The sequence below is a fragment of the Rhinolophus sinicus genome, linkage group LG10 (genome assembly GCF_036562045.2).
Source record: "Rhinolophus sinicus isolate RSC01 linkage group LG10, ASM3656204v1, whole genome shotgun sequence".
Classification (NCBI taxonomy): Eukaryota; Metazoa; Chordata; class Mammalia; order Chiroptera; family Rhinolophidae; genus Rhinolophus; species Rhinolophus sinicus.
Genome location: NC_133759.1, coordinates 47,629,054 through 47,651,329, shown reverse-complemented (window position 1 = coordinate 47,651,329; position 22,276 = coordinate 47,629,054). Strand labels below are relative to the sequence as shown.

The 22,276-nt window shown below is 55.8% G+C and overlaps 2 protein-coding genes across 2 annotated transcripts; both read left to right on the top strand.

Annotated features, from left to right (window-relative positions):
- The first annotated feature begins 661 nt into the window (after positions 1–661).
- On the top strand, positions 662–2,696 carry MUSTN1 (musculoskeletal, embryonic nuclear protein 1). Its single transcript, XM_074313091.1, has 3 exons — positions 662–999; positions 2,054–2,186; positions 2,389–2,696. The coding sequence occupies exons 1-3, from the start codon at positions 991–993 to the stop codon at positions 2,493–2,495; spliced, it is 249 nt and encodes an 82-aa protein (XP_074169192.1). The 5' UTR covers positions 662–990; the 3' UTR covers positions 2,496–2,696.
- A 2,951-nt stretch (positions 2,697–5,647) lies between these two features.
- Positions 5,648–21,249, top strand: ITIH4 (inter-alpha-trypsin inhibitor heavy chain 4). The gene is made up of 24 exons (XM_074313090.1): positions 5,648–5,805; positions 7,001–7,161; positions 9,221–9,325; positions 9,431–9,593; positions 9,732–9,842; positions 10,337–10,465; positions 11,075–11,191; positions 11,419–11,587; positions 11,675–11,800; positions 11,972–12,153; positions 12,248–12,433; positions 14,620–14,759; positions 15,047–15,312; positions 15,501–15,527; positions 15,772–15,825; positions 15,979–16,029; positions 16,254–16,394; positions 16,885–16,956; positions 17,072–17,191; positions 17,280–17,396; positions 18,408–18,582; positions 20,208–20,362; positions 20,496–20,592; positions 21,046–21,249. The coding sequence occupies exons 1-24, from the start codon at positions 5,716–5,718 to the stop codon at positions 21,113–21,115; spliced, it is 3,024 nt and encodes a 1,007-aa protein (XP_074169191.1). The 5' UTR covers positions 5,648–5,715; the 3' UTR covers positions 21,116–21,249.
- Positions 21,250–22,276: the final 1,027 nt, after the last annotated feature.

Genomic DNA, 22,276 nt, shown 5'->3' with positions numbered 1-22,276 from the left:
CCAGGCTTAGAGTCCTACCATGTGCCCCGGGGGTCTTCCCTTCAAGGATGGGGGTATTAGCAGCTAGCAGAGGAGAACTCAGTGACCTTCAGGGGAGCCCTTGGGCCTGTTTCTCTCTCACAGCTCAATACCTAGAATGGGCTTCACTCTCGCCTACCCTCTTTCATCAGTCTAAATGTCCTCAGGCCAGGCGCCTTTCGAACCTCATCTCACTCAGAGGCTCAGTGTTTCCTGCCCTCAGCTCACCCTTTCCACAAAGCACGATTTCCTCCTGGTCCTTCCTGAGTGCCTTACCCCACCTTTTTCATCCCTTTGCCCGACAAAGGATGGGGGCCATGAACAAGACCATAGGTGCAGAGTTCCCCGGGCTTCCCCTGGCCGAGTCCACCTGTGCTGAGTCCACTGTGAGGGCCCAGTGAGCTCTCATTGAGCAGAGCTCATGAGAGGCAGACGCAGGAAGCATCCACTCAGCTGCCGTGCAGGGAGGGAAAGTCTCTCTGGAATCCAGGGAAGGCGTAGAGAGGAAGAAAGCAAGTTCAAAGAGGTCCAGCCTGGCTCAAGCCCTCCCTTCCTCAGGGACACCCCACACTGGGATGGATTGTCGCAGGCGGACAGCTCCTGCTGCCACACATTCCAGGACCTACATTCATAAACAAGCTGGGACGTCGCTGCCAGTCCCAGCACCTCCCGCTGGAAAACAGAGCAGCTGTTCCCGAGGGTACAGGGTCTCCCCAGCTGTCTGCTGTCACCAGGCTGCAGCCTCCCGGGCAGCTGTGCTCAGCGCGCCCCTCTCATCTCTGAGAATAAACTCTGAAGCCAGTGGCTGTGTGGTCCTGAATCATCGGGGAGCCTGTCGGAGCAGGGGGAGTGACTTCCCAGGACAGGCAAGCGGACTATATAAGTTCCAGAGGGCTGGGCACTGCTCACATCTCTCCCACAGCTACTGCCTGCCTGAGAGGCCTTCGGAGCAGCCCTCGTACAGCACCCACCATGTCCCAGGTAGGAGGGCCCAGCACAGGCAGTCGGTGCAGTGGGTGTGGGGGCTGGGAGGGTGGGGAACTGGACACTCATCCCCGGCAGCTGTGTCTTGCGCTGAGTTCTGGGCATAAACACAGGCAGCTCTGTAGCCCCTGGGAGGCTGGGGCTCAGGTAGGAGAGATCCTGGCCCAGCTTATCCTGAGAGAATCCCTGTTTAGCTAGTTTGGTGGTACGCCATGGTTAGAAGGGATAGGAAAATATGTGTGGTCCTTCCAGGTCTCTGTGTGCCTTTGTGTGTGAGGACGCTGTGTGACTTGGTGTGTGGAGTTGGGCATGTTTGTGGGTGTGTGTGTGTGTGTGTACACACGTGAGGCTGAATCTGTTGGTGTACTACCCGATGCCCAGGTGTCTGTACAGAGGTGCAGTGTGTTCCTTCATGGACCAGGGAGTCCTTGTACCTGCCCCCAGGGCTGAGGGGAGGGCAGGCCTCAGACTCAAGGGCAGCTGGGACTGAGGGGTGAGGAGGCACTGAGTCTGGGGATTGATTCCAGCCCTGGGGGGACAGACAGACCAGCCTGCTAAGCAGACAGTTATCTTTGCTGCCTGCTCCATGGTGGAGGCTGACTTTAGACTGACTTCATGGGCAATTTGATTCGTCTATCCCAGTCCCACCCCAAAACGCACAAGGCAAATACTGGTAATTTGGGGGGACACTGGCAATCCTTAAGGGAACCCCTGCCACAGGTTAGCAGGTCTTGGAATTCACCAAAAGCCTTGGAATTCAGCTTGAAAGCCATTCCCTTTCCCCTCTGTCTATTGTGCCCAGACCTGAGCTTGGCCAGGCAGGCAGATGGTGTGAGGCTACAGCGGCCACAGCCGCAGAGCTCCCAACCTGTGGAGAAGGGCAGAGAAACTCAAAGTGGGGGGGTTGGGGGGGAAGGCGGGCAGATGAAGTATAGTTGGAAAGGCTTGCTGGAAGAGGAATGGGCCTTGAATTGGCTTGAGTTCAGGAAGCAAGAAAGGGGTCTCAGCCTCCAGGCCTCAGGTTGTAAGATGACAGTCTGGGCTCTCCAAGGCTGGCACTCAGGAAGCCCCCATCAAGAAGAAGCGCCCCCCTGTGAAGGAGGAGGATTTGAAGGGGGCCCGAGGGAACCTGAGCAAGAACCAGGAGATCAAGTCCAAGACGTACCAGGTCATGCGGGAGTGTGGTGAGTATTTTGGGGGTGATGGCGGTGGGCGGTGCACCTGTGTGTCAATAGGAGGGGGTGGGTGCTGCATGGGGGGTCCCATGGGTCCTTTCTAAGAGTCTAGAGCTCCCGGGCTCGGGATTGCTCTGCACAAAAAGGGCCTTCCCTCCTTGGGAAGCCGGGCTGAGCCCCTAAGCACACCTCCTTCCCATCCTCTCTGCAGAGCAAGCTGGCACCACCGCCCCGTCTGTGTTCAGCCGGACCCGGACTGGCAGTGAGACTGTGTTTGACAAGCCCAAAGCCGATCCCGCCAAGAGTGTCTTTGGCTGAGAAGTGCACGCCACTCCCCTCGCCACGGCCAACACTGACGCAGGAGTCTTTCCCAAGAACTTTTTTATGCCTGAACTCACCCGCTTACCTGTCACCCCTGGGACTGCCACCCCTCCCCCACAGCCCTGGCCCCTCAGCCCAGGACCTCTGCACCAGAACCTGGGAAACACCAATAAAGAGGATGCCCAAGTGGCCCCAGCATTTGGAGGGTGTTGGTTGGTCACTGGTCATGACCCCTAAGTGGAGGGGAGGGCAGGTTGCGAGTGTGGCACATGTTCTGTACCCTTCATGGCTTTTGGGAGGGTCTCAGAGGATAATGCACGTACTGTTACGGCCACGGCTGCATACTAGACAGAGCCTTGGACGTGGAGACCTGGCACTGACCCTCTGTGTGACTTCAGACCATTTCTCTTCTAAAGCTCAGTTTCTCCTTGTGTATGACAAGGGAGTAGAGCGGGAGCCTGCTGCATAAAGCAGGCCACAGTGACGCTGCTCAGAGTGAAGCACATGGGAGCGTGAGGCTGTCCCTCCCCTGCCTTCTGCAGAAGTCCTCAAGATGCTTCCTAGGACCCCACGGCTCTGCAGGAGCCAGGGATCTCACAGCCCCTTCCCCGCCCCCATCCCCTTGCTTGTACTGCCTCCTCGCCAGCTTGAATCCCTCGATTGACGCTCCTTCTGGCCAGTGGCAGTGTGTTTCCTGAGCTCAGGGTGAATGTCCCCATTGCCACTCCCACAGATCCCCTGAGCCAGGGAAACACCGGGTGCTCGGCTCATGTGAGATCTTCCTTCTTCAGGCCTCACTGTCCCCTGTGTGCATACAGCTGTTAGCCTCTGGGCACTACAGAGGCCTGTCCAGCTGTGACAGCAAGACCACAGTGGGGGCTGGGCTCACAGTGCCTGGCTCGGGGCTGTGCCTACAGGGAAGCCCAGCCTGTCCCCCGGGCAGGTGGATCTGGCTGCTCAGCTTTTCCCATGTTCCCGGCCAACTTGGCCTGCTTACATAGCTATTCCAGGCTGGGCCCACGCTCTGTGCCCCAAGGGAGCGGACCTGTGGGGACAGGGCCTGGGCCTGCTCAGTGGGCTCCTTGGGGAGGCTCTTCCCCCAGATTGCTGACAGGGTACGTTCCCCTGTGTGATCCCAGTTATATCAGCCAGAGGGCGAGCAGTGGAGCTGCGCACAGACCTGAGCCTTCTGGCTGGAGTGTCTCGGAGAAGGAACTTTTACTGCATTACTGCAGCCACAGACACAGCGCCCAAGTCCATGATGCCTCCCCCAGGGCCACATGCTACTTGTGGGGACCAAGGCAGGGCTAATGGAGGAGACCCGTTCCCAGCCCTCTGCAAGCCAGTCACTGCCTCGGGACCTCGAGTGGGCCCCAAATGGCTGTCCCTCCCCCCATAACTAGTGCCCCCAAGTCCTCCTTCCCCAAACCAGGATTTGGCACCTGGCTGCATTTTTCTGAAACATCTTTACCCCATCTGTGGCCACTGACTCAGGAGCTGGGTTTTCCCACAGCTACCAGGGACACAAATACCAGCTGTGTCCAGATCCCCTATTTATTCACTTTATTGCTATTTGTTACAAAAGCGACACTTCAACTTTATTAAAGGAGAATTGAACAAAGTCATCGATAACCCTACCTTAGGCCCTGGGGTCACCGCCCCATGGATGCTCTTGACAAGGGCTCTGCCTTGGTGTGCTGATGGGTTAGCCGTTGGCCCTTTCCCTCAAGCTGTGATTCACGGGCTCCTGGGCCTGACTCATCCACGTCGGCCCCCTGAGTGTGCACCACCACCCTGAACTGGCCCCCTCGGGAGCTCTGTCCTTCCTCTTCTGTCCCTTGCTTTCCTCTCAGTAAATCCCCTGAGGGAGGCCTCTGGGCCACAGCGTGGGGACATTTTTATGGCTTGGTTTGTATTGCCAAAGTGCAGGTCTGGTGTTGGCGGCCTTGCTGGAGTTGAACCAAGAGTCCTGGCTACATTAAAGGGGCCTGAACAGCAGCCTGGGACCCCAAGAGAGAAGGGGGGCCCTGGGCCCAGCCTCTCTCACCCCAGAAATAAGATGGCTCCATCCTGCCTTGGCCCCATCAGATCTTGCCCAGTCACACTGGCCTAACCTGCTGTCTCTTTCCTCCCAGAAGCTGCCCCCAAGCCTTCCTCTTCCCAGCCATCCCTCTGTTTGCCCCCCGACTGAGCTAATGGAAAGTGGGGCTGGCTCACTGTTGTAACTCCCAGTCCTAGGGAGCTTGTTGGAGCAACTGGTGTGAGGGGTGGTAGTGACCTGGGAAGGTTCTAGACCTTTCAGAAACGACGCCAATACCTGACTGCCATCTGAGCCTGCCTTTCCTCAGTATAGCAGGTCCTCGAATAATGTCGTTTCATTCAATCTTGTTCGGTCATAATGTTGATGAGGGAAAAAATTCAATTCCCAGCAGGGGCCACTGTCTGTGTGGAGTTCGCACGTTCTCCCCATGTCTGTGTGGGTTTTCTCCAGGTACTCCGATTTCCTCTCACTTGCCAAAGATGTGCACATGGGGTGAACTGGCCTGTGTGCATACATTGCTCCAGCCTGAGTAAGTATGGGTGTGTGTGAGTGGCCCTGCGATGCAAGGGCGGCCTGTCTGGGGTGGGGTCCTGCTTTGTGCCCTGAGCTGTCGGGAGAGGCTTTGGCCACCCGCAACCCTGAACTGAAATAAGTGGGTTGGAAAAGCATCATCTTCCTTGTTTTTATTCATCTTTCTTAAATGTGTGTATAGCTCACGTTTATTTCAATGTTTAATATTAGAAGTGTTTTGCGTTTTTATTTAGAAGTTTGGTGATGTTTTTGTGATCAGAAATATGCTGTAGGAACTAAACTCATTTATATCAATTAGCCTAGGGTAAAATGTTGGACAGTTAAGTTCACAAACTTTCCACCATGCTCTTACACAGTGGAAAGTTCGCAAACTTAATTGTCCGACCAGGCTTATGTCATTTCACTTAAGGTTGCATTTCCAAGAACCTAGCAATGATGACATTGAGGACTTACTGTACATGTTCCTGTCCCCAGCCAAGGTCCATGGGACATTTGCAGTTTGCCCGCTTATCTGACACCACTGCAATTTTTGGCCTGTAGCTCCCAATTTCTCAGAAACTGCCCCCGCAGGGGGCGGGGCAGTGAGCAAGTTACTAATTCATTCCCCACTTTCTCTCAGCTTCAGAAGCAGACACTGGAGCCAAAATGAATACTCCAGCCCTAGCCCCTACCTGTGGCATCATGCTGGTCCTGCTCTCGCTGCTGGCTGTCCTCCAGACCACCACTGCCCAAAAGGTAATGGGTACCATGGGCACCTGAGTCTGAATGGTGTGAGCTGGTGAATGAATGATTGAAGTAGAGGAGAGCCTGTGTGTGTGCAAGCGTGTAAGTACAAGGGAGCATGGATCAGTGTGTATGCAAAAGAAGCCGTGCTGATCCAGCAGGCACTGCCCCGAGGGCTTTGTGGACACTGTCCCATTTTACAGAAGGGCTGAGCCCATTCCCATATTGCAGGTGAGGAAATGCAGCTTAGCAAGTTGCCCCTGGAGGCCAGCAGTGGGTGTGGGTGGGTGTGGATGGGCTTTGTGAGCCCAGCTCTACCTCTCCCTGGCTGAGTGACCTTGAGGAAGTTATTATGCTTTCTCTGTCTCACTTCCCTCATCTGTAAAACAGTAATAATAGAACCTCTTCGGAGGTTTGTTGTGACGGTGAAATCTGTAATACTATAAAGTGCTCAGTACGGCGCCTAGCATAAAGCAGACACTCACATATATATACAAGCCACTGGCCAGTCACCCACCTCTGTGCTAAGCCGTGTGTGCAGCTGAATAGAGCTGGTATGTACACAAGAGTGCCGTATACAGGACATGTGTAAGGCTCCGTGTGTGTGGGCATGGGGACCTTAGACCTGGGGTGCAGAGCATATGCCTGGGTCAGTGACCCATGGGGATAGGCAGGGCAACTGGGGAGAATCGATGGCTACAGAAAGGGGGCAAAGAAGATTCCCAGTTCTTAGAGACCTGACCCCCATTACCTCCAGATTTTCCCAGCTCCTGTAGGCTCCTGGCGGGAGACTGGCAGGAGCTGTTCTCCCTGATTTCTGCAGAGGCCAAGGTTGCCAGAAATCAGAGGACTTGTTTGCTGCCCTTTCACTGGGCAGAGCTAAGACCATAAGCTTCCTGATCCTGCCAGGGCCAGGACAAACGAGATGCCCTCCCAGGTTCCACCACCTGCCGTGTGCTTGGCAGCCTGGACCCCTGCCCAGTGTGGCGCTGTAAGGTGGGGAATGAAGAACACGGCTGCCTCTTATTCGAGAGGACGGTTCACATGTGACAGGCCTCCTGGGGTTTAGCCTGGGCCTGGACGGTTCAGTCGGGGTTGGGAGTCAGGGCTTGGTGTGGGACCTAGGTCGGGACCCACTCTTGAAGAGTGATGTCCCAAGCTGGATGGGCATTGAAACAATCCCACCCCGCCTCCTTCACTGGTCCAGAATGACATCGACATCTACAGCCTCACGGTGGACTCCAAGGTCTCATCCCGATTTGCCCACACGGTCATCACCAGCCGGGTGGTCAACAGAGCAGATACTCTGCAGGAGGTCACCTTCCAGATGGAGCTGCCCAAGAAAGCCTTCATCACCAACTTCTCCATGTAGGTGCCTTCCTGCCCTCCCCCTCCTCCCTCCTCCCAACGCTGCACTGTGAACACCCACTTCCTGATGGAAGGTGTGTCTGCTCCACCTGTGGGCAATACAGGGAACCAGAGCTTTACCCAGGAACCTCGTGCATTCTCAGGTGGTTCCATCCCTCCATCCAGCTCGCTAGCCCTCCTTCCCTCCATTCCTCTTCCCTTCATCCCTCTCTCTCTCCATCCCTCTATCCCTCTGCCCCTCCCTCCCTTCTTTCCCTTCCTCTCTCCCTCTATCCCTCCCTCCGTCTGTCCTTCCGTGATCCCTAAGTACTGTCCAGGTAGCAGGTGGAAAAGCACGGCATCTTTGTGTCTTTGCCTTTGAGGAGTACAGATTTGGGGCAGCCTGAAGCCAATCGCAGGCAGGAGGGAGACACCAAAGGGCAGATTCCAGCTCAGAATACAGAAAACGTCCTAATCCCCGGGCTACCCCACATGGAATGATGCCATGAGGAGGGGAACCTCCTTGTCACTGGAAGTTCGAAGCCAGGCTAGCCCCCCACCCCCAACTGGGATACCACAGAAAGGGCGGTTCTGCTCTGGGTCAGAGGCCACACTGGGAGGCCCCTGGGGTGTCTGTGGACTCTGTGAGCTGGTGATGATACTCACGTTGTCCTCTACTATCCTCCCGTACTCTTCCCCAACTCAGTTTTGCAATGTTTGGTAAACGCAAGAGAACTCTCTGTCCGTCCCTGGCCCCACAGGAGAAGCAGTGATTGACATGCCAGAGAGAGGCGGATCCCAGAAACTCAGGGAGGGTGATGGGTAAAGCAGAGAGCGAGTGTCTCTCAGGCAGGGTCCCCAGGGCCCCCTGGGCCCTCTAAAAAGCTGCATGGGGGCTGGTTCCTTGTGGTTGCCTCCTCCCTCTAGCCTTGCCCATGCCCCTCCAGCAGTTCCTACGTCTCCTGACCCCGGAGTCAGGTCTGTGCTGCGTATCTCACAGCATGGGTTTTGCAGGCTGCACTCAGCCCCCCACATGGATGCCAAGCCTGCCAGATTGCAAGGTTCCAGGCCCAGCACATCTGCTGAGAGCCCAGGACTTGCATCACTCTCTGGACTCAGATCCTGTTGCTGCATGAAATAGGGACGTGGGGGCAGGGTGCCCTCCTCCCTGACCTGGCTGGGCCTCTGGGACTTGGAGCCCTGCAGCCCCGCACCAGCCCCATCCCAAGCCCAGGGTTAGATTATGAGCCGGAAGCTCAGGACGGTGGGAAGAAGGAACACTTGGTCCTGACATCCTGGCTGCCCTCTCCCCCACTTACCCCTGCAAACGCCCACCCTTCCACAACACCCCCAGAGGGGGCAGGCTTATGTTTGCTTGCCACATCCCTATTCACCCCACGTGGAGGTTCTAGGGTCATCTTTTTCCTTCAGGAAACAGCCGAGGCAGTTTTCTCAGTCCCAAAGAATGGCCACTAGGATTGTATAGGTGCCCCTAGGAGCCCCGTCCAACAGTTGTCCAAAACCCGCTTTCCCAGAGGCCACCTTCCCTGTAGAGTGTCCTGCCCTGTGTTGGTGGGAAGTGGAGACAGCCATGGGGGAGAGAGTTCAGAGCCTTGCAGCCTGTGTCTCCCACTGGCCTGGAAGCCTGGCCTCTCCCTTCTCTCAGTCTGCCTGGACAGAGGGCTGGGTGCGAACACGGCTCAGAAAGCTCTCACTGGTCATTGACCGGTTCCTCTGGGAACAGTCTATGAGGTGGAAGGGGTAACTGGAATGTGGGGCCAGACTGGAAGGGAGAAGAGAGGCCGGGACTTAGCTTAGCCCTGCCTCCTCTGCACCCTCCCTCCCCTGCCTGTTCGCTTACAGTGTGCATGCCTCAGGGTAGATGGAGTCCTGGCGTACCTTGCAGAGGCTCCCTGCCCTTACCCAGTGTCCTGCAGAGTCTTGTACCCAGTAGGTGCATGATAAATAGGAATGGGCTCTGGCGAAGGTAGGAGTCACTCTAAGGAGAGGTTCCCAGGAGGAGGTGGGGTTGGAGTGGCTGCCCCACCAGGCTCTCAGCAGCACTCGCCTTCTGCCTCAGGATCATCGACGGAGTGACCTACCCAGGGAACATCAGGGATAAGGCTGCAGCCCAGGAGCAGTACGCTGACGCCGTGGCCAGGGGAGAGAGCGCTGGCCTCGTCAAGTGAGCCCCGGGGGGGGGAGGCCCTGCACGGGGGGGCACGGTGCCCCTACCTTCAGCCCTTTAGCCCTGGTCTGGAGGGGCAAACCTGATGCCCTCCTCCCCCAGGGCCACCGGGAGAAAACTGGAGCAGTTCCAGGTGTCAGTGAGTGTGGCCCCCGCTGCCAAGGTCACCTTTGAGCTGGTGTACGAGGAGTTGCTCAAGCGGCATCTGGGACTGTATGAGTTGCTGCTGCGAGTCCGGCCCCAGCAGCTAGTCAAGCACCTGCAGGTACCTGGTGCTGTCCCCTCCCAGGAGGCCTCCTAGATGACCCCTGCTTTGTAGAGGACGGCCTCTCCTTCCCCTCTGCCTCCTAGGAGGCCCAGGCCTGGCTCCTGGCTAACCCAGTGACCCAATTCTTGCCTCCAGATGGACATTCACATCTTCGAGCCTCAGGGCATCCGCTTTCTGGAGACAGAGAGCACCTTCCTGACCAACGAACTGGCAAGCGCCCTCACCACCTCACAGAACGAGACCAAGGTAGGTCTGCCATGGTCAGCGGGCGAGGATACCAAGGGGGCCTGGCTTCAGGCCCGCCCTGTGAGCCTGGATTTCCAGAGAGTGGGACAGTGGGGCAGGATCGCTAAGCTGGATGGACTTCTGAGGTCTGTGCCCATGCTGTCATTTGGCAGCCGGGGAGTGCAAGGCCTAAAGGAGAACAGGGTCCTCCTGGTTTGAACCCTGACATCAGGGGAAAGGGACTTGGAAAGCACACTGAGGTGAGGGTCCCACGACCAGGGGGAGAGAAGAAAATACCTGGATTGAACAGATCCTGACCCCAGCCTCTGCTTGCACAGCTCCATGCTCACCCCCCCGCCCATGTATGGAGACAGTTATCTGATAGTTCAGCCAGAGAGAAAGTTCCCTAGGATTTGATCCAAGGTTGCACCTGGAATTCTCCTTTCAGATGGAATGAGGGGCTTGTTGGCATGGCCTTGCTGCTCCTCCCAACTTCAGCCTTGTCGTTTCTTCAGGCTCACATCCGATTCAAGCCGACGCTCTCCCAGCAGCAGAAGTCTCCAGAGCAAGAGGACACAGTCGTGGATGGAAACTTCATCGTGCGCTATGATGTGAACCGGACGCTCTCTGGGGGGTCCATTCAGGTGCGTGGGCTCTGGGCGAGAGCAGGGCAACCCGGAAATCCATCCATCTCAAGAACCTAAGCCTGGGTATTCTAGAAGAAAAGGCAAAGTAACTGCTCCTACTTATCAATGTGCACCAGGACAGCACAGACAGAAAACAATCAGTTTAGTTACGTTGTCCCCGAAAGAATTTCCTTTCAGAGGCAAAAATGTTTCATCTCTGCTAAACCTGCAGGGTTTCCCTCATTGCCTTGGCTGCCAGGAAACTCATAGCTCAGTTTTATGCTCAATTGCAGTAGCTTCTGTGCTGGCTTCATTGTACTTCCCCTTTATTCTTTTGATGGATCTTGTTTTTAGAGTCTTCATTCTTTTGATTGATTTAAGTTTATTAAGTCTTTACCTTTTAGTATAAGCTGACCCAAATGCTCTAACAAACAGGAGGTAAAGAGTGTGTAGGGTTCTAGTGGGGCACGCATGAGCAGGGAAGTCTGAAACAAAAGATGGCGGGGATTTAGGGAGGTTAGAGGTAGAGGGGCTGGACAGAGGTAGAGGGGCTGGAATGAAGAGACCCTGGGGGCAGGGCAGGGCTGCAGCTCTCATCACCTGTGGTGCATCTCACTTTGGTCATAGATCGAGAATGGCTACTTTGTGCACTACTTTGCCCCCGAGGGCCTGCCCACGATACCCAAGAATGTGATCTTCGTCATTGATAAGAGTGGCTCCATGCAGGGCAAGAAAATCCAGCAGGTGGGTCACACCAGCAGACGCCTCACACCATCTGCTCTGGCCCAGCAGGCAGACCCTCCCTTCTCCATCTTCCTGGGTAGGGGGCTTCCAGGGGCCGAGGTTGGTCAGAGTACGGGGCAAGTCCCGCCCCTAGAATATCTACCATGTCCCCACTCCAGATGCAGGCCCAGGAGCCCCCAGTGAGGCCCCATTAAGACACCCACTTCATCTTTCCTTCCCCTGACCAGACCCGGGAAGCCCTAATCAAGATCCTAGATGACCTCAGCCCCAAAGACCAGTTCAACCTAGTCAGCTTCAGTGGGGTAGCAACCCAGTGGATGCCATCACTGATGCCAGCTTCAGCAGAGAACGTGGAGAAGGCCAGGAGCTATGCTTCCGACATCCAAGCCCGAGGAGGTGAGTGCCTCTGCAGCCCTGCAGGGTGGAGGGTTCCCGGGCACTGAGCCCTGCCTGGGAGCCATCCTGAGAATGTGTGCGTCTCAGGGACCAACATCAACAGTGCGATGCTGATGGCCGTGCAGCTGCTGGACGAAGCCAACCGGAAGGAGCAGCTGCCCGTTGGGAGCGTCTCCCTTATCATCCTCCTCACCGATGGTGACCCCACCGTGGGTAAGTGCACTGCCAGCAATTCCTGGGCACACTGCCCAGAGTGACCCTGGCTTGCTGTGGGACCTGGGGCAGGGAGGGCGGTCCCTAAGGTCCGTCTGGCTCTGAGATTCCAGAAATATCCCTTGAGCAAATCACTGTTTTCTCTCCCCATTCCCAAACCGCTGGGTCCAGGGGAGACCAACCCTAAGAATATCCAGAAGAATGTGCAGGATGCCATAGGCGGCCAGTATAGTCTCTTCTGCCTGGGCTTTGGCTTTGACGTCAGCTACGCCTTCTTGGAAAAGCTGGCACTGGACAACGGTGGCCTGGCTCGGCGCATCTACGAGGATTCGGACTCCGCCGTGCAGCTCCAGGTGCCAGCCTGCCCCGTGGGCTGCCTGAGCGAGGGGTGGCTCAAAGAGTTGGGAAGACCCCCGCCCAGCCCGCGTGACACCCCCCACCCTGCAGGACTTCTACCAGGAGGTGGCCAACCCACTGCTGACAGCGGTGGCCTTCGAGTACCCAAGCAACGCCGTGGAGGAGGTCACGCAGGACAACTTCCACCTGCTCTTCAAGGGCTCTGAGATGGTGGTGGCCGGGAAGCTTCGGGACCAGAGCCCTGATGTGCTCTCAGCCAAAGTGAGCGGGCAGCTGGTGAGTGTGGCCAGCCGTCCTTGAGAGAAGGGCAGCTGGTGAGTGTGGCCAGCCGTCCTGGAGAGGAAGGGCAGCTGGTGAGTGTGGCCAGCCGTCCTGGAGAGGAAGGGCAGCTGGAGCAGGCATTCACAGGGGCTGGGTTCAAACCCCAGCTTTGCCACACTCCAGCCGATTGACCATGAGCAAGTGACACAGTGCCCCTTGCCACTTGTGGATGACATTGGTCCCTACTGCATGGGCTCATGATGGGGATTCAATGAGATGATGTCGTGACTCTCCGGGGAGCACCCGTGCTGTGTTGACATGGGGTGAGCACTCAGTGGCCAGTCTGGGCTGCTGTGCCTGAGGGGCCAGGCGCTTGGCATCCCCTCCTGTCCTCATGCCAGCCCTCTGAGGATGCACTCGGGCAGGGAGGGCTGCCCCCACTTCACAGATCATCAGACTGAGGTCCAAGCAGGGCAGGCAAGCTGCCCTGGGCCCCACTGCAGCTGGGTCAGGAGCTCGGCTCACTACGTGGTGCCCTGTCCTGGCCCAGCCCTCCCTGCCTCTGTGCCACAGGGGGCCCTCTCATTCCACAAAGAGAAACTGAAGCATCACACAAATAAGGAGCTGCAGGCTGGGGTGTTCCTGACTGGATAAGCCCGGGGACTCGGAGGAACAGCACCAGGAGCCCCAGCCTGGCCTGGGGTTCAGGGAAGGCCTACTGGAGCTGAGACAACGGGCTGAGCGGGAGGTGGCAGAGGCCAGATGGTGGAGTGATGGAAGAATGTTCAGGCTTTCATGGCAGGTGGGCAGGATGTGTAGGGAGAACGGCAGGTGGGCAAGGCAGGTGGCTGTGAGGGGCCCAGGGCCAAGCTTGGAAGAAGTAGCCAAGTGTCACAATGTGTCACGGTGGGCAGTGCATGCCGAGTGGCGCTTGCTTAGCTTCAACACTCTGCTACCTTCTGGGAGTGAGGCCTGGGGAAGTCACCTGATCTCGCTGTGCCTCAGTTTCCTCCTGTGTAAAAACAAGAATCGGTCACCTTACCCGCCCTGTAAGGCTGCTGTGGGGATTAACGTCTGGCTTGGTGTAAATACTCCATACATGTTCACTGCTGGTATTATCCTGGAGGCCAGGAGTCCCCAAAGTGCAGAACCCAAGGGGACGCAGAGTAATTCACAAACAAACATGTCTTTGTTTTAGTAGTTATGTATTTATTTTAATATGTCTTCTGAAAAATATAACTCAAATCCCAAACCTAAGGTTTCATAGGTATTTTGGCATGGATCAAGGCTGAGTGAAGAGTGTTAGTCTACTTAAAGTTCATTTAAGGAAAGTTCATTTAAGGAAAACCATCAAACAGCTAGCTGTACCTGTGGATAGGGCAAAATTTCTGCAGGTGACCTGAGTGGGACAAAGCTTTGGGAGGCCCGGCTCTGGGTGAGAGACTGAGGAGGGTGGTTTCAGCAAGGGAGGCAGGATCTGATCCACACAGAAAAGGTCTTTGGTTGTTGTGGGATTTGTGACGAGAGAAGACTGGGGTTCCTCTGCCCCTGCACCCACTTCCCAGGCTGCTGGCCAGGCCAGCCCGGGACCATAACCCCCCCCCCCCCCCCCCCCGGGAAGGGTGCAGCAGTCCACCCAGAAGGTGGGTACAGGCTGCTCTGTCACACTGCACAGTGCCCAGCAGAGGGCAGCAACGTGGGCAGGGGCAGTTTGTTGGGGCCCCAAATCCAAGCAGGGACATGACACCTGAATTCTCTTCTCAGCTCTGCCACTGACTGCTGAGGAACGCGCTTCCCTCTCTGTCCTCAGAGTCTCCATCTTTTAGGTGGGGTGGGCTGTGTCTGGGGACCCCACTTGCTCCACTGCACTTGCGTGTCCTTCGTGCTGCTGTTTCTACAGCCTGGGGCTCAGATTCCATCCGCATTTCCCTTTCTCCCAAAGACTCCATGTGATCCGAGCTCCTGGCTCCGTGCCTGCTGTGTTCCACCTGGGTTAGTTTCTACCTTTTCTCTCCACCTCCTTCTCGTCCTTGGGGGCTCTGAGACTGAGCCCCTCGCACCGCTAAACCTCCTCCCTATCCCCCACTCTACTCACAGCCAGTGTATGGGACCTTCCCAGCTCCTACCAGGGTTATCATGGACGTGCTCGGAGTTGCCAGGCCCGGTGTGGGCGTCAGCCCTCACTGCTCCTGTCTTTCCAGCTCATGCAGAACATCACCTTCCAAACGGAGGCCGGGGTGGCGGAGCAGGAGAAGGAGTTCCAGAGCCCCAAGTACATCTTCCATGGCTTCATGGAGAGACTCTGGGCGTACCTGACCATCCAGCAACTGCTGGAGCAAATGTGAGTCCCGTGCCCTCGAGGGCCCACTGGGGCAGCCACACTCAGCCTCAGGGCCTCCCCGAGCTCCTCACTGGTGGGGCAGGCACAGTTGGCATGTGGCATGGAGAGAGTCGTGGTATCCTGTCTGAGCTCCAGACTCTCCCAGCAGGAATCTGCTCCCCCCCCCACCACACACACACACACACACACACACACACACACACACACACACACGGGTCTGGAAGAGAGGGCGAATCGAACTGGGCCCCCAGGGACCTGCTGAGCCTCTGATGCTTCTCAACCTGCAGAGTTTCCGCGTCAGATGCTGAAAAACAGGCCCTTGAAGCTCGAGCTCTGGGCTTGTCACTCAACTACAGCTTTGTCACCCCCCTCACATCCATGGTAGTCACCAAACCTGAGGGCCAAGAAGAGTCTCAAGTTGCTGAGAAGCCTGTGGAAAATGGTGGGTGTGAGAGTGGGTCCCAGCCTCCATGGTGGCAGAGTTTTAACCCAGTGTTCTCCCAGTTCCCGACCAAGATGCTAACCCTGCCACTCAGACTCTCAGGATCCCCAGGTGATGCATCCCATTTCGTTGATGTGGAAACTGAGACCAGATCTCCCAACACTTCCTCTCCCCAAGTTCACTGCACCTGTGTAGTGCTGGGGTTGGGAAGCAAGGTTACATATAAGAACTGCAGGCTTATCAAAACCACTCCAACCATGTGTCTCTGTCTCTTTCTTTCTCTCTTTTGTTTTATCCAGAAGACAGACACATGATCCTTGCCGCAGGTAAGGGCCTAATACCTTTAAAGACTGGCCTGGGTGACAGTTGGCTGGCACAGGGCCTAGGACACCAGTCCCACAAGGTTGCTGACAAGGGCCTCTCCATCTCAGTCCTGCTGCCAGGAGGGGGAGTTGTCTGCCCAAGCACACAATGTTTTGTCACCTGTTCATTCAGATATTGGCTGTCCTGGGCCCTAGGGACACAATTCCCATCTGGCTGGATGTACACTTAGGCTTCTCTGATTTCCAGGTCGTGGTATCTTCAGATCTCAGTCCATAGGAAACAGAAGGTTCAGAATAAAAGGTAGCAAAGGAGGCGAAGGAGGGGAGGGCAGATTGACAACCTTGACCCTGGCCACAGACTAGACTCTGCCCCGGCTGTAGGGGCAATGACTTGCTTGGCTCTCCTGGCTGGTAACAGGGCTGGGACTCAAGTTCGTGTGTGTCTGATTAACAGGCAACTCTGCAGACCCTTTGTTCGCTACCAGAGGAGGCTTCAGAGGACAAGGTAACGTAAAGAGCATTGCTGGGAAAGGGGTGGCCAATATCCCAGCAGAGAGGAGTTCAAGAAGGGTCCATTGTTTCAGCTTGGAATTTCTCCTGGCCCTGGGGCGAGAGGCTCTAAGAATGGCAGTTGTGGGGAGGGGAGCCATTTGCCCTCTCCGTATAGCATTCCTCAAGTGGGTCTCAGAGGCCTGGGGGGACCCATGACACTGCTCAAAAGAAGAGCAGGTGTCGACTTTTCTAAAGCTGGAGTTGCTGGATTCTTCCCGAAATTGGGAGCACCCGGACCTCTTCATCCTCCTCCTCATCATCATCATTCTCCTCTTCTCTACGATACGACGTCAGATCTGAGGCTGTCAAACTTCCCAAGTAAGCCACTTTCTGACCTCAGAGCGTCTTGTTAACCCAAGGTGATAATTAAACCTGCCCGTAGAGTTGGATGAGGAAGCACCAAGCACAGAGGTGGGCACAGACACAGGAGCGTTTCTGTGGGGCATGACATTAAAGTAATGTGTCCTTTATTTTCACTGAATCAGATTCATCACACTCTGAAGGCTAGCTCAGGATGAAACCTTTTAGAAAGGGAAGGCCTTCTCCATTCCCAAAGCCAGCCGTGGTCTCGCAAGCTGTTTCTGATCTCCAAATCGGGACTTAGACACAGCCGCAGAGCCAGGCTGGCGCCTGTCTCCTCAGTGTTTTTTCCTAATAGAGTGCTCTTCTGCTTGAAAAATGTCTTCGTGCAGGGTCTCCTAGGTTAGGTGTATGTGTGGCAGGGGGTGCAGTGATGGCGAGAGGGCGTGCTGATTGCCCTGAATCCTGACTGCCTTCTCCCTTTCTGTTTCTGGCTGATTCTGCCCAGTGCCTGATTTGGAGTTTTCCGCCCGCCCAGGTCCCGATGGACGGTTTCATGACATGGATTTAGGAATCAGAGGTAGCCAGACCAGAGCCCCTGCAGTAGACTGCGCCCCTATAGCAGGGAGACCCGGGGATGGGAGAGCCCCCAGGGAGCTCTAGGAACCTGTCGTGTGGGTTTCTCAATGTTGAAGGGGAGAAGGAGCCCTGGCCACACCCGTCACTACTCCATCCTTCAACATCCCCTGGGAAGGGGCTGCCTGAACCCAGACTTTTTCTTCTTTCAGAAACAACCACGACAGCCCCACCCCTAGGTAAGCAGCCAGCCCCCCTCAGCCCTCCTCCCCATCCTTGCCCTCCAGTCTGCTCTCCCTGCCCCAGGAAGCTCACCTGCCGTCCCAGCCCCCATCCAGGCTCCTCCTGTCATCCTGCCGCTGCCCGGGCAGAGCGTGGACCGGCTCTGTGTGGACATCAAGCACTCTCAGGGGCCAATGAACCTGCTCTCAGACCCTGACCAAGGTGAGAAGTGCACCTCCAGCCAGCCATTCAGAGACCCAGACCCTGCTCACCCCCAACCAACCACCCTGTAGGCAACAGTGGGTGACCTGCCCATGGAGCCTGTCCTGTGTCACAGCATGGTCACGCCCCTGAGCGCTGACACTTGCACCCATACACCGCCCCACAGACCTTTCACTGGGCACCACATATTCAGGTGTGGAGGGCCTGGCACTCCAGGGTGAAAGATGTGGGCTTGCCTCCAGGCACTGCCTTGCTTCAGGGGTGGGGAGACATACCTGGGTGCAGATAAGACAGTGGCCCGTAGTCAGTGCCAGAGTGACGTGGAGATGAGCCCAGAGGAGAAAGCAAGGGCTGTCTGAGGGCCAGGGAGGCTGCACAGGGTCACACGGGAGTGACAGGGACCTGGCAGATAGTGGGGGTCCACCAGGCAGAAGCCAGAGCCCCGAAAGATACTCATGGGACTACAGAGATTATGGAGGAGGCGAGTGGTAGGAGGAGGGAGGTGCGCTGGCCAGACCTGTCCGCCAACCCCCAGAAGGGTCTTACTGGGTGAGTGAAGGTGTCAGGGCAGACACGGGGATCCAGCACTCGGGATGCTCACCCCAGCACGGTCTCCCACTTCAGCAAGCCAGGCCCAGTCTGTTTGCTCCCTGAAGGTGGGGACCAGCGATTTTCCACCTCGCTCTTGGCCATGGCACCTAGCTCAGGCCCAGGCCCACGACAGCGGCTCTAGAAATGGCAGCTGACTTCAGACAAAGATCCCCCTTCTCAGAGGGCTCATCTGAAGGTGGCAATCACGGAGGATTTGGGGGCCCTTCCATAGCCATGTGGAGCCAAAGGATGAGTGGAAAGGTTGTGGAAACCATGCTCCAGTGTGAGGGAATCCTGGGGAAGGGGCACTGAGGAGGGGCTTGGTGAAGGACGGTTCTGGGGGACGTAATCAGGGAAGACCTGCTCAGGCCAATGCCCAGCTGGGGCCATTGCTCTGACCGCTCTGCTCCTGGCCCTCAGGGGTTGAGGTGACTGGCCAGTATGAGATGGAGAAGGCCCAGTTCTCATGGATCGAGGTGACCTTCAAGAACCTCCAGCTGCAAGTCCGCGCGTCCCCTGAGTACGTGGTAGTGACTCGGAACCGAAGAAGCTCTGTGTACAAGTGGAAGGAAACGCTCTTCTCGGTGATGCCCGGGTGAGCGTCAGGCTGGGGAGCAGCAGTGACCTCTTAGCTGGTGACAGCGCTGACAGGTTGCCTGAGGCCACTGGTGTGGGGGGTGGGGGGGAGTGCCTGGGCTGGGCATGTGTCCTCTGTAGTGGGCTGTACCCGCAAGATGAGCAGAGGTGCGGACAGCCCTGCACCATACCCGTCCTGCTCTGGGGGGCCCCAGGGGGTTGCCTTGGGGGCCTGGCTGCCCTCACACCTAACCCAGGTCATTCTCCAGTGCAGGGAGACAGTGTGGTTTGGAACTAGCTCTGCTGCTAATCCTGTGTGACTCTGGGGAGGATGCTTAGCCCCTCTGAGCCTCAGTTTTCTCATTCGTAACGGGGGATAATCACCCCAGCCCTGAATTAGAAGCTAAAGGGAGACCCAATGAGGGAACGTGGCTGGGGAGCACTCTGATCATTAGAAGGAGTGGTGCCCGCTGGGCACGCTGGAGGGCAGCTCTCCACGTGCTGAGATAATGAGGACAATAGTGAGAAGTTGGAGGGCACTGTCCTGCGCATGCTCTTGAAGCTCTGATGAGGACAGACGAGTCTATCTGGCCTCAAACACTGGGCAGCTGGTGGGTAATGGAGAGGGATGTTGACCTCTTCTGGGAGGGGCTGCTGCCCCATAGAGCCTTCCAGAGACAGCTCTCCAGCTCTGGAAGTTACAAGGGGCCTGGGAGAGAGGCCAAGGACCCCGGCCCTGTTTGAGCATTGCCCTGTTTCCCAGCCGGTGCTGAGTACAAAGAACCTTATCTGTTCCCTCTCACTGAGCCCCTCAGCAGAGACTGGTTTCCACTTGACAAATGAGTGAACACCTAGCAAATTAGAGAGGCTCACCTGAAAACCTCCCAATTTCATAAAAGATCTTCAAGTTTCTTGTTATCTGATAAATACACAAAGATCGATAGCATTTTTATGCCTTGGACATACACACCAGACGATGGAATAAAGAATTCCTACTAATCGTAGTGACACAGAGTCCACATCCTTTCATGAGCTACAGAAGATACGTGTGAAGAAAAACAGACCACACCTCCTACGGTCAAACTCAAGGCAGCACAAGTTTAGTGTAAGTCCATTTAAAATAACCTCAGAATAACATCACGGTCTTATTCAACATGCTCGAAGGACCTAACATTCCTCAGAAAACCAAACGGCAAGAATTTCAAAGATTATTTGAAGTGAAAAGAAGGGGATAGAATAAGAAGACACTTGCCCTTCTAGAAATTAAAACACACAATTAAACACTAATCAAAAGAAAGCACTAGCCATAAAAGCAAAAGGGACGGAGTAAACCTATTAGATACCCCCTTGAATCATATGAAAAGAATTCATGAGAAATCAAATCTAAGAAAACCAGAAGGAAAGGAACCATTGTTTTGTTTCATAAGTGCTGGGATTACCAGGTATCATTAGATTAACTTTGGTCCCAGCTTACTAGTGAGCAATCTGAAACCCAGACTATGTCATGGACTTCCCAGCTAAGGCCACAGCAGGAATTCCTGAGGACAAGAGGCCAGCGCCCACCCACTCCCACCTTTGCTGCCAAGGCCCCCTGCAGGCGTCTCCACGCCTGCCGTCCTCTCAGGACCCTGGATTTCTCCACAGCCTCAAGATGACCATGGACAAAGCAGGACTCCTGCTGCTCAGCAACCCAGACAGAGTGACCATTGGCCTGCTGTTCTGGGATGGCCCTGGGCAGGGACTCCGGCTCCTTCTGCGGGACACTGACCGCTTCTCCAGCCATGTCAGCGGGACCCTTGGTATGCTGCCCAGGGCCCCAGGCTTGGCGTCCTCAGAAGCCACCTCTGCCTTCAAATAGGCAGTGCCCTGCTCTTCTGTATGTCTCCCAGCCTCCTGTCTGTATCCTTGGCTGACTCGCCCTTTGTCTCCCAGGCCAGTTTTACCAGGACATACTCTGGGCGCCCCCAGCAGCAGCAGATGACAGCAAGCGAACACTGAGGGTTCAGGGGCTTGACCACTCTGCCACCAGGTGACTCAGCGCAAACAGACCCCTGAGCCTGGCCAGGAGTGGGGGCTGGGAGGCTGAGAGCTGGTCTTTGGGGGCCACCACTCCCCTGTCCTTATGGGGAACTAGAGATAGCCAGGTGAAAGGTTGACGCCTTAGACATGTTTGACCCAGCTCTCAGTGACCCCACAAAGGACGGTCAACTCAGACCCACAGAAAACACACCAGCCCAGAGATCACTAGGGTAAGTTGAGGACAATAGGAAACTCTCCCTGAACTCTCAAAGCCCTGGACCCTGGAGAACACACACAACTGAGTTCCCCTGGGTGAGCGGGCCTTGTCGGCCTGTGCTACAGGGAGTCCTAAGGGGCCCCGAAACTCTACCCTCCATGTTCCTGTCCCCAGTTCTCTCCCTCTCTTCCCACCACACTTGAGATTTGCTGACCACCTGTCTGTCTGTACATCTATCCACCCCAGAGAGCTCAAGCTGGACTACCAAGAGGAGGCCCCGGGAACAGAGATTTCCTGCTGGTCTGTGGAGCTGTAGTTCTCACGTGAGGAGTTATGCCCACTCCACCCGCCGTGCAACCCCAGTGTGTACAGATGGCTGTCATCCTGTGGAGCCTGGACTGTGATGGGGAGAGGAGTTCCACTCATTACAAATAAAGAAAGGTGGTGTCAGCCCAAGGAGTGGGCGTCTCTGATTCCATCAGGCCAGTCCCAGGGTCTCAGAATCGCATCTTAGACACTTAGCTCTGTGTAACACTAGAATACTCCACTTGTAGCCAGTAGGACCATGGAGAACTTTCAGTCCCTTTGATTTACAAGGAGGGAAACTAAGATTTAGAGAGATTAAATCACCCATTTAAATTGTCACTCCAGCCCTCAGCTGGGGACCTAGGGCAAGAGAACATTCTCTGGGAGCAAAGGTTCAGTCTCGGTCCGTGAAAACCAGCTTTGATGCTAACAGAGAGTGAACTGGGTAGAAGTTCTTTGTAGGCCAGCTCCCCATTCTCAGCAACCTTTTGGTCCCCTTTGCAATGGGATTTGCATGACAGTTTGTTTTCACACCTGTGCTCAGGAACAGGCCTGTCTGCTCTCCAGCCTGTAAAGAAGCTAAAACTGGAAGACAAAGGAGGCAGAGATGAGGCCCCTGTCCCAGGAGGGAAGCACGTGTCTATTCCCAAGAGCCCAGTCTCCTGGTGGTGACCCAGGCCCCCAACTCTAAATCCTGGGCTGTTGAGTGTCTCCTCTCCTATCCATGCCCCAGGGTTAGGCATCCCAAAGATTCCACCAATTCCTGCACAAGAAAAGCATACTTTAAAAACACATATAATTGGGCCGGCCCAGTGGCTCAGGCGGTTGGAGCTCCGTGCTCCTAACACCAAAGGCTGCCGGTTCGATTCCCACATGGGCCAGTAGGCTCTCAACCACAAGGTTGCTGGTTCAACTCCCACAAGGGATGGTGGGCTCCGCCCCCTGCAACTAACAACGGCAACTAACAACGGCAACTAACAACGGCAACTAACAACGGCAACTAACAACGGCAACTGGACCTGGAGCTGAGCTGCGCCCTCCACAACTAAGATTGAAAGGACAACAACTTGACTTGTAAACAGTCCTGGAAGTACACACTGTTCCCCAATAAAGTCCTGTTCCCCATCCCCAATAAAATCTTTTTAAAAATAAAAATAAAAACACATATAAT

Excerpts from the sequence above, each read along its gene's own strand:
- MUSTN1 (XM_074313091.1), top strand. Across the intron at positions 2,187-2,388 it reads CCAGGTCATGCGGGAGTGTG|AGCAAGCTGGCACCACCGCC; the intron begins GTGAGTATTTTG and ends TCCTCTCTGCAG.
- ITIH4 (XM_074313090.1), top strand. The coding sequence starts at position 5,716 with ATGAATACTCCAGCCCTAGCCCCTACCTGTGGCATCATGCTGGTCCTG. Across the intron at positions 5,806-7,000 it reads AGACCACCACTGCCCAAAAG|AATGACATCGACATCTACAG; the intron begins GTAATGGGTACC and ends TCACTGGTCCAG. Across the intron at positions 17,192-17,279 it reads CACGACAGCCCCACCCCTAG|CCCCCATCCAGGCTCCTCCT; the intron begins GTAAGCAGCCAG and ends CTGCCGTCCCAG.